At 45.4% G+C, this 11,393-nt stretch overlaps 1 protein-coding gene across 17 annotated transcripts in view; it reads left to right on the top strand.

The window, feature by feature from the left end:
• Nucleotides 1–1,201: 1,201 nt before the first annotated feature.
• The window catches only part of DNM2 (dynamin 2), a 65,078-nt gene continuing 54,886 nt past the window's right edge, over nt 1,202–11,393 (top strand). For 16 of the 17 annotated variants that reach the window (XM_043506340.1, XM_043506338.1, XM_043506339.1 and 13 more), the window contains exon 1: nt 1,270–1,541. In XM_043506340.1, coding sequence (XP_043362275.1) covers nt 1,381–1,541 — 161 coding nt within the window. In that variant the 5' untranslated portion in view covers nt 1,270–1,380. Of the gene's footprint in view, nt 1,542–11,393 lie in introns of all 17 variants that reach the window. The other variant, XM_038379302.2, reaches the window with a different exon arrangement.

Raw genomic sequence — 11,393 nt, 5'->3', positions numbered from 1 at the left:
TTCAGCCCATTTCTCCAGTTTGGCCAGATCATTTTGAATTTTAATTCCATCCTCCAAAGCACTTGCAACCTCTCCCAGCTTGGTATCGTCCGTAAATTTTATAAGTGGAGTCTCTATGCCATTATCTAAATCATTGATGAAGATATAGAACAGAACCGGACCCAGAACCGATCCCTGCGGGACCCCACTCGTTATGCCCTTCCAGCATGATTATGAACCACTGATAACTACTCTCTGGGAATGTTTTTCCAGCCAGTTTTGCACCCACCGTATAGTAGCTCCATCTAGGTTGTATTTCCCTATTTTTTTTTATGAAAAGGTCATGCAAGACAGTATCAAAAGCCTTACTAAAGTCAAGATATACCCCATCTACTGCTTCCCCCCATCTACAAGGCTTGTTACCTTGTCAAAGAAAGCTGTCAGGTTGCTCTGACATGATTTGTCCTTGACAAATCCATGCTGACTGTTATTTATCACATTATTTTCTAGGTGTTTGCAAATTGATTGCTTAATTATTTGCTCCATTATCTTTCTGGGTACAGAAGTTAGGATGACTGGTCTATAATTCCTCGGATTATCCTTATTTCCTTCTATAGGGAGATACACGGTAACAAAAAATTAAAGGTGTCTTCCATAAGGAAACATACACTAATATATGGCTGGGCTTCGAAAAGGAGAAATGAGGTACTAAATTGAGTGCGCGTTCTATCTGAGGCAATACGGTACCCGATCTCCTCTAATACCTCCTCCGTCGGGTGGGGCGGGAAGAGGAACAAAGAAACCAATCATGATGACGGACACCATGATTGACCTTCTGATCACGAATCAGATATGGCTTCTCTACAAATAGTACCCAACCTTTCCTCGAGAAGCCCGCCTCTCCCAAAGAATTGGATGGTGTGACAGAGTGGCAGAAATTCTGACCAATGGAGACAGAGCGGAGTGAGTTTTTTTTGAGAGGGCGTCCTTCTTAGCTAGAGCGACAGGCTTCCCCTCCAATGAGAAACCAGAAAAAGATATTGGGCGGGATCTAAAAGTACCGCCTTCCTCGACAAGGTCACGAGTGAACTCCATTGGGTGGAAGAAAAGAGTGACAGGGAAAAGCGACCAATAGCAATGTGTAAAGTAGGCGGGCGGATCTAAACACTGCCCATTCAGATTGATTTACGGGCTGTATGACCGCTCTATTGGTTAGACCCATAGGATGACAGCGTTGCCGACCAATAGGATTCGCCGCTGACGGGAGGGGGCGGAGTGAGTAGCCGGGGGTGGCGCCGGAGCCGGATGAGGAGACGCTGAGGGGAAGTTTAGTCGCTGCCGCCCAGAACCGTCTGAGGAGCCGCCGCCCGAGAAGCGGGGAGCCCGGGCCCCGCGGCCGCCATGGGGAACCGGGGGATGGAGGACCTGATCCCGCTGGTGAACAAGCTGCAGGACGCGTTCAGCTCCATCGGGCAGAGCTGCCACCTCGACCTGCCGCAGATCGCCGTGGTGGGCGGCCAGAGCGCCGGCAAGAGCTCCGTGCTCGAGAACTTCGTGGGCCGGTGAGTCCCGGGCCTCCGGGGAGACGTACGCAATCTGCGTAACTCCCCCCCCCCCCTTCCCTTCGCACGGAATGGCAAGGATGCGACGTAGTTCGCCGAAACCCCCTTGGTGAATACTTCGGTCGTGTGTACGCCGTGTGCGTAGATCGCTTTGATTAGAATGGCCAGGGTGCTACGCTGCTGGCGTAGTTGGGGTCTGTGAATCTCTCCGGCGGCCTTGCGCTAAGCGCGGGACCGCCTCGGCCCTCTTTGCGAATAGCGCCTTGGTGGGCTGTACGTCGGTTGCGCTGGCTGAGCCCGCTCTGTGGCCTGGTACCCGCGGAGCCGTGCGCAGTTGGCGTAGGGCGCTCTGGTGTGTTTGCGCCGGCGGGGTTAGCCAGGCCACTTCTCGATGGCCTGGGTAGAGCGCGCTTGGCCTGGGAGCCTTGTGTGGACCCGGCGCTCCTTACGCCGATGGCTTAAACCGAGATCTTTCCAAGGGGGGAGGGCGCCTCAGTGGCCGCACCTGGCGTAGATCGCTCTGTGAATAGCAGTGGAGCGTGGTCGTTCTCGGCTGGCTGAGGGGCGGAGGCTCTGGCCTGTCATCCCGGGCCCTGTGTGGCAGGAGGGCCCTGCCTGAGGGGAAGGGGAGGCTGCTCCCTGGCCCTAGGTGGGGGGGGGCACTTCCCTCCTCATCTGTGGGGGCCCAGGAGCACTCCCTTGGCGTGTGCCCCCCAATCCTGGGGCACAGGGACACTCCCCCCATTTGTCCCCTGCCCCAGTGGCTGGGGCACCTCCCCCATCTGGTTAGGGAGCTGTGCACTTCCCTGGAGTGTCCCCTCCTGCCCAGGTAGCAGGATTTGGGTGTGTGTGTGTGTGGGGGGGGGGGAGATGCAGGATTCTGCTCATACTGAGCTGTCCTCTTGCTCCTTGGTGGTTGGAAGATGGGGTGGGAGTTATCTGTGACTTAAGATGGGCCTCACACTGGGCCTGCCCCAGTCCTTCCCACCTTCCTGAACCTTGAGACCAGGGCTGAGGACTTGCACCCTCCCTGAGAGGACATTGGCGCCACTTGTTGTGGCCTTGTGCCTGCTGAAGGGACCCTTGGAACTGTGGCTTGCAGGTTGTGAGGTGCTGGGCCTGCATCTTAGGATGGGGGGAGGCTGTTTGCTGCCAAAAACCAACTTTTCCTTAACTGCCTCCCTCCCTGGCTCCTGCAGCAGAAGCTGAGGTCTTGCCCACTTCATATGTTCCTTAAAGACCCCATGGTGCTTTTCATAAGGTCCCAGGTGCCACCCTCTTGCCTTTGTCCCCAAATCCCTTCCCCTCTATGGTTATCCTGGTGTGTATGTTATCCCAGAGAGAGAGAGAGAGAGAGGAGAGGTAATTCCTGTTTGTCTTGTGGTTAAGCTGTGTCCCTTTCAAGTCAATGGTATCAGAATTGGGGCCAATAACTTGTAATGCCCGTTGGGATCCTTCATGATGCAAGAAGCTAGAGATGCATGATATGAGCAGAGTAGGCCAGCTGGCATGGAGGGTTATTCTAACATCAGTCTTAATTCCTTGAGCTCCAAGGAGGAATGTCTTTAATCTTTGTACTGGTAGGTGCCAGCAGCATGCTTGATATCATTGATTGTACATTAAACAAATTTTCATGTATACCCTGAAGACACTGGATCTGCATTATGGTACTGAATGGACTATGTAATTTGAAATGATGGTCCCCAGTTCAGTGATAGTTTTCCAAACCAGTGAGAAATGGAGCAGGTTGGGTTGTGTTACTGACTGGCACTTACCTTGCAGATTAATTTGGGTAGATGTCAGCGTCCTTGAATTCCTTAATCTTTACCTGCAAGACACTTTTAAAAATTGTACAAAGATCTACAGGAGAACAAGTGTCTGAAGGGGGCGGAGGGAATTCTTATGTCAAAGTAGCTGACAAGGTATCCAGAGAGCAATGCTTAGTAAAAGGCCTCTAGAAACTGGAACCTGTTGTTTTTAATAATGTTCAATGTGACTGTATTAATTTACTCAGTTTAATCTTAAACTTAAAGCTGAGTCTGTGTTTTCAGTCTTCTTGCTGTGACCATGGCAATAATGTCCAGTGGTCTCAGTTCAAATTGGTTCTGCTAGTGCGATACACACACAGACCTGGAAACTAGACACCTGTATTGGAGTCATTAGGCTTCTGCATGGGATCCATCCTTCATGGATCTGTCTGCACTATCCAGGAAGACTAAAACAGGCCCCTGCTCTGAGAGAGTTCACATTCAAAGACAAGATGCAACAAGTGGGCTTGATAGACAAGGTGGAGAGGTTGGGGAGAGGCTGAGGTGATAGTGTCAAGGTAATGTGGTGACAGAGGGTAGCTACTGCACAAGTAGACTTCAGATTCCTTAAAAACCCAAAGCTTTAAAAGACTTGACTTTTATATCTGTCTCCATCTCTGGAGATGAATAGTAGCTTTTAATAATTTCTGCTTCTACAGTGCCTTATTCCTGTGACCTGGGGAACAGTCACTTCTTAGGTCACAAATTAGGACTTGTAAGGGGCTGTATTGTCTTGCTAGAGTGATCTAAGTTTTCTGTGTGTTTTAATCTCTGCCTTTTCTACAGCTTCCTAGCTTTAAAGGCTGGTGGTGAAGGGCTGGTAACTGTGTGACCTTTTGCTACTTGTAGGATTTCTTTATAATGTACTAACAACTTAACTAAAGGGGTATATCTAGGATCTATATTTCCAGCAGTGCCTCACAGTATCAGATGGTAGATAGTTTCAATAAAGATCAGTGAGGCACACTGGGAAGCAGCATGGTCCAGGGGGTAAGACACTGAACTGGGAGTCAGGAGGCTTGGGTTCTAGTTCTTGCTCTGCCACTGACCTGCCAGGTGATCTTGGGCAAGTCACTTTGCCATGTTGCTTTTCTATGGCTCTGATCCCCTTCAACCCTTAGTCCTGTTTTAGACTGCATTAGGCCTTTTGGGCAAGGATGGCTTCTTAATACGTCTGTAAAGTGCGCAGTACAGTGGGGACCATTTGGGTTAAAGCAGATACTGTATTAGGGTTTTCTTGATATGTAGAGTATCTGAGTGTGCGTAAAACTCTGTCCTGAAATTCCACTCCCCACCTCCTCTGTAATGCCTGGGCTTGAGTAGAAGTCATGCCTTCATCTCTTTTCCAAAAAGCAGTGTTCTGTTTGACTCAGGCCGGGCTGTTTTCCCTACATTTTTGGATGCTTTATCCTCTTAATCACAATGATCTCAGACCAATAATTTCTTTTTTCTGTTAGAAGAAGGTCACATGGGGTTTTTCAATGTCTTGCTCCTGTGGTCAAACCTTTTCATAATTTACAATTTTCCTAGGTTGGTGACCATATGTGCCCATATGTTTGAGATCAGAATCTGGGGCCTTGTGGTGTGGCATCTAATGCTTGGTCTTTCATTATCACATGGGTTTGAGCTACGTTTTGGGTTAACAGCTTGCAAAGAGGTGTTTGTGGTAGGGGGAATTGGAAGCCCACTGATTCCATCTTTATTACTTGCTAGACTTATAAAAGGCAGTTGGATCAATTGAAACCCAATTTTGTAAAACAAAACTTGCACCTGGGCTGATGCATTGCGCCAAGCTTTATCACAATTGGGATCAACATGGTCATGTTATTACCTCCTCAAAAGCTGCCAATGGATATACTGGCAGTCTGTAATTATAGTGACAATGCAAGCCCAGCACCATAATTAAAAATCTTTGTTTCATGGCTTTTAAGCCTTCAACAAGGAAGCCTTTAATAAGGGGTTAACCAAAATCTATACAATCTTTCAATACATGTCTGAATTAGGCAGGTTTTACGTGAGGTAAAATCCTTGTAAATTTTTTTTTTTTGGGTAACCTGGAATCTTCCACTCGAAACTTGTATTACAGTGGGGCCCTTGTGTTCATAATGAGGGTAATTATTATGTCTGTGTTGAATTCTGCCTTCACCTGGTATCCTCAAAGTAGCGTTTTAGCACTCTAAGCCACAAGATCAAGAAGATTCTTACTTGATAACAATGGCATGGTACTTTTCTCTTTCATGTAGTTCTTTTCCCTATATAACTACAAAAGCATTTGGGACAAAATTTAAAAGGGAATGTAGATCTAAATACATATAGTTATAATAGTGCTATTCTATTATAGCTGCTGCTTTGGAGTAGGGTTCAGAATAAAGGATTAATAGCCCTGAAACAGTTAACCCAACATTAAGATTGTAAGATGTTCAAGGCTGGGATCATTTGCTTGTATTATGGCGCCATGTTTAATGCTACGTGTTACAACAATACAAAAGCTTACTAAGTTCCATGTTCTAATTCTGCATCTAAATGAAGGCTGTATGCTTACTCTGAGATAGACCTGGATTAGTCTACTTTGGGACAGATCTAATATTTTGTGTGTGAGAGGGTGGGGGCTTGATGTTGGACAGTTCAGGCTTTTCGGAATGAAGCTTGACTCCTTTTTGTAGGGTGTTGTACGTTGAACAAAAAGATTGTCCCTACCTCAAAGAGCTTCCAATCTAGGTACAAGACGAAATGACAGGTGGGTACAGACAGCCTGATGGGCAAGTAAAAGGAAACAATGAGACCGTATGGGTCAACGTGGAAGCAGTACACTCAGCACACCAGCAGCTTAATTGTTAAGTCTTTGTAGGCATCGCAACAAAGCAGAGTTTGAAACAGGACAACGGGAGAGCTTTGTACACATGTGAGGGGCAGCTGGGGAGAATACATGAAGGGGCTTGTTTGAAAATGTAACAAGCAGGTGCTGGGATCTTGGCTGATCAAAGGTGGAAGTTGGCATCTAGTGAATGAGAGAGAAGACATAAATGCCTGGCAAGCGAAGCCAAGCAGCCTATGTTTGATGCAGTAGACAAGGGGGAGCTGTTGGAGGGATGCAGAGAGAACCATGCTGCATAACATTTGTTGTAGATAGTGAGCCTAACAAGCTTAAGGTGAGGTAGTATCTTACTGGACCAGTTTCTTTTGGGGAGAGACAAGCTTTTGAGCTTGCACAGACCTCTTCTTCAGGTCTGCATGCCTAAAACAACACTGCATACAAGCATAAGGTAAACCGTTAGTTTCCATTTAGTGGGCCAAAACCTTTGAACTCTTAAGCAATTGCTTAACTTTACTTGCAGGAGTAGTCCCATTTATGTCAACAGGACTGCTTGTATATGTAAAATTAAACTTATGCAGGATCTGGCCCTAATGGTGATAAGCGTCCTAAAGAACCCAAATAGAAAACCAAACATCTCCCCTCCTTGAGCCCATGGGCTTTGAGTTTTATTTGCAACACTTAATGGAAATTTAAGTCGTTTCTATGTAAATCGTCTGTTTGAGTGTCGACATCTCTGGGGGATATTTGCAATCCAAACAGAATAGCACTGGGCTGATGCATGAAAACAAGGTGGTGAAATAGACGAGCCCTGTTTGTTGGTAAGCTTATGGGAGCTGAGTGAAGAGTTGAAATGTGAGTGACACCAACAGAGAAAAGTCAGTTAGGTTTTTTTTTTTTTTAAACTTCACTTTTCAGTCTGCTTTTCAGTGGCTCTCACCATGGCATATTGGAATAATGGCTAACGTTAGTAATACATGAAATTATTTTGATCAGTTTCCATCTAACAGTTTACCAGCTTTTATAAAAATGTCCATCCTTTTGTATTATGAAACTATTGACCCTCTTGTCTATAAACGGAAATATTTTATGCTGGTAAATTACCCTTTAAGATTTTTGTTTGCTCTATCATACTGGTCTGGTTTAATAGTAATAAATTGGAGGGCCAGCTAATGTGTGGGTTGTAAATTATTGCCTAGGAAGTGTGTCATTAATGGCCGACCAATTTCAGTATCCTGTCCCCGGAAGTGTCGGAGGAAGGGGTAAGATTCTCCAGTGACACCACCACATCTCAGGCTACCTTAAATTCAGTGCTGCCTTAGTTAGGCACAGAGAAATCCTGAGAAATGCCTGGAAAAACTGCCACTTTCTAGCAGTAATGAGAGGTAACGTTTCAGGTCTGCTTCCCTTGATAGCAGAGCATGTTCCCAGGCTGTAATGGCAGCTGAGCTCCAGTATTTCCTGTTCCGGAAGCAAGGAGAATGCTTTGCTTTACCTGCTCGGGTTAATCACAAGACTTGAGGTTTATTTAGCTTATTGGCCAAAGATAATTGTGGGGGTGGAGTGGCACAGTGAGGGGGTTTGGATCCTTGTGACATAAGTTAATTATTCAAAATCAATTTTGATTTGTTTTGTGATAGAGCCTAGAGGCCTCAATTAAATTGGGAGCCCATCGTGCTGGACATGGTGCAGACACAGGAAAACAGCCCCTGCTCTGAAGTTCTCTCAGTCTAAATAGATGAGACAAAGGAAGGTTTATGAGCCCCGTTTTACCAATGGGGAAACTGAAGCATGGACAAAATGACTTGTCCAAGGTCACATAAGGAGGCTGTCACAGAGCAGGAACTGAGCCAGTGTAAGTATACTGATTCTTTTAATGAGATGCAGGGATTAAAATGTATTCAGGGTGAAACTATTTTGCCCTTAATACCCAAGGGGAAACAGAATAGTGGGTGATCTTGCCAATCATAATGCACTTCTCAATAGAGATGAATCACTTCAGCCGTCTTATGGAGAGAAACGTAAGAGGAAATATAAAGTAGTGCATTAAAATTGCATTATGAACAGTATTATAACCCATCCTGTTGATGTCACAATGAAATGTGCATTGACTAATCCATCTTTGGAACCCTTATAATGTCAGTACAAATGTGCTAAATGCTCTGAGACTCCCACTGGCCCTGCAGTGGCTCTGTCAGTGACATCCTGACAAATGGAAGTGTAAAAGACATTTCAATCTACATTGACTTGTAGTGGGTCCTTGGCTCACTGGACCCGAGGATCACAATGGAGTCATTGTGAGCCACACAGTTGGGAGGTCTGTCCATTGACATTTAATTCCTTGAATATATTGTCAATGTGGCCATTATATCTTGTTCATAACATGTTATCAATACTGTTAGTGGTTGTAAATAAAACATTAATGAAACCAGGAGGGATGCAGATGAAGTTTCTTGGCAACTTTAAATACCTCAGTTCTGGTGAAATGCAGCAGAAGTTGTGCTTCTGAACAGCTCTGTACTCACCCCTGAATGCATCCTGCAATCTCTAGTAAAACACATACAGTCCACCATTAATAGTGCTGTTGCACCAACATTTCAATGTGCTTCAGAGGAAATGGATCAGATAGGCAACAAATAAATAAATGTGTATTTATAAATCTAGCCTAAGGTGGAGAGAGACACAACTTCCAGAACAATGCTGATGGAATATTTTGATGTTTCAGGGTAGGATAAAGATACTAATGACGAGTTCTTACATCAAGTTGCTGGGTAGTAATACTCAACAAACGGTCTTAAGATTTTCTGAAATCAATAGTGGCAGGTTTCAGAGTAGCAGGCATGTTAGTCTGTATCCGCAAAAAGAAAAGGAGTACTTGTGGCACCTTAGAGACTAACAAATTTATTTGAGCATAAGCTTTTGTGGGCTACAGCCCAATTCATCCCTAATAGGAGGCTAGTGCAGGGAAGCCACAGAGCCATGAGCCTGACAAGCACAAGTGAGACCTTCCAAGTGGTAAAATACAAAGAAACTTGAGGGTAGGGAGCTGACTTTAAGTACCTTTGCTAATGGAGATGGTGCAAGTAACAGATGGGTATTAAGTGGCATCCTGCTAGCTTCAGAAAGTGGCCCTCTGCCCTTTCAATCTAGCTAAGTAAGCTAGGTGGGCTGATATTGGGTAAACTAGAGGCAGGTTAACAGGCTCAGAGCAGCAATAAAGGAAGTCTTGTATGCTGTGGCAGTGTCTTGAAAAGACAAGGTGGGTGAGGTAATGTCTTTTATCGGAACAACTTCCGTTGGCTTTTGGAATACACTTTTTTCACATGCTCAAACCCTGGCCGCTAACAGCTCTCAGAACTGGCTATTCCAGTTCCCGCCTCACTTAAGCTTGATGACTATGTGCAATAGAGCCATTTCTACCCTAGTATTTTAAATGGGGAAAGGACCTTTGTGTAGGGTCCTAGTCCCCTTTGACATGTCCTCTGGACTGAAGTTTCTCATGGATAAGACGACTCCCATTTATGCTGCCCACGAGATAAGCGTGCCTGAACCGAAGTGAATGTGGCAACGCCCTTCAGTTGTAAAACGCCCACACCCTGCCATTCATGGACACCATTTAGGAATGGACTGGCTTCTGTACCACACAGAGCTTGGCCTACATCTCATTTGCAGCATGGGAGTTCCCTCTCCCCCTCAAAGTAATCCCTTGTTAAACAGCGGACACAATCTCCATTGTAGCTTTACATTCAAATAGAAGGTCACCCTTCATTCTCCTGCATGATCAAACCATGTTCACCTTTGACCCTGGGACTCAATGGCAAACAAGTTTGTGCTGTATGGCCTGATTCCTTTGGCACTGTGTGAAATTAACATGCAGCAGGAATCTGGGTTCCGTTTCCTGCCTCTGCCCTTGAGTCACAGTGCAGTCCCACTTCCCTTTGTCACTGGGATTGTGAGCAATAATTATTGTAAAGTGTAAAGTCTTGTGTGTACTCATGCTATTAGACCTGATGGAAGACTAGACAAAAATCCGTGGAAGTGCAGCTTGTTGTGTTAATAGCCTCTGCTTTGCTGCAATGTAACAGATTAATATGGTATTGTAAAGAGTTAACCATTTATAGAGAATTGCGTGTGTGCGTGTCTCTTTACAATCTAAAAGAGCAAGGTCCATGCACAAAAGGATCTTAAAATAGAGCTCAAAATGAAGTTCTGTTATGTACGGGAGGGAAATCACTGGGCACTGAAGGCAAAAGTCTCAAAGATTTAGCAGGTGAAACGGGGGGAGGGGGGTTGTAAAAATAAAGCCCCCAATGAAATCTCAGAAGGTTGCCCTGGAGAATGTGGGTGACTCTGAGTTGAGGCTGGATTATGCAGCCTGCGCAGGGGTCACCTTTTAGAAAAACAAAACAAACACGGGTTACAACATGGGTCTCCTAGTTACAGAACACAGAAATGAAAACTCCCCCCTCCCCCGGCCGCCAGTAGAGGTAGCCAGTACTTTTATCTTGGGCCTTCCCTGTCCCCCAACTTATTAACTGGGCAAATAGTGCACAGGCCTTAAGGTGGTTCTGGGCTTTCCCAGCCTCTCCCATTTAGTCCATAGCATGGTTTATTCATAGTGTGGACAGAACCTAAGATTTCTAGAATTGTATTTCAAGGCTCCCTCTACACTGCTTTTAATTCCGCTTGTCCAGCCGCTGTTGATGGGGCCCAGACCCTGAACCCACAATGAAAACAACCTTTTAAAAAGAACATACATTTCCTAATTAGAAAAATGGACCAGAACATCCTTAGAGATAAATGGTATGTTAATCATCTCTGTGCTCTCTGGTCCCATACAGAGAGTATGCCACTCCAATTCCAAACCGTTTTAAAATGGTATTTGGAATGTCTTCTGATGATAGCAGCCACGTTCACATTCTTTCTGAACAGAACGTCGTCATTTATGTATCTTGGTGCTCTAGCCCCAGTAACCTTGGTATAAAAGTGTCATGCAGGTGCATGATGATTTGAGATCAGGCCCCTGAATTGGACAGTATAACGTAATTCCAACAGTCCCTGGTGAAGGGGGGAGAGGCAAACAGAACAGGGAACAGGTTATTGAGAGACATGGTCTTATTTTGCAAACAGGGAAAGATTAAGTAGTCTCTAAGGTGCCACAAGTACTCCTTTTCTTTTTATGGTCTTATTTTATCACCCATGTTTTAAGATGGGTTTTAATAAACAGATCAG

The sequence above is a fragment of the Dermochelys coriacea genome, chromosome 20, assembly GCF_009764565.3.
Source record: "Dermochelys coriacea isolate rDerCor1 chromosome 20, rDerCor1.pri.v4, whole genome shotgun sequence".
Taxonomy (NCBI): domain Eukaryota; kingdom Metazoa; phylum Chordata; order Testudines; family Dermochelyidae; genus Dermochelys; species Dermochelys coriacea.
The sequence above is the reverse complement of the archived record's forward strand: the minus strand, read 5'-3'. Positions and strand labels throughout refer to the sequence as shown.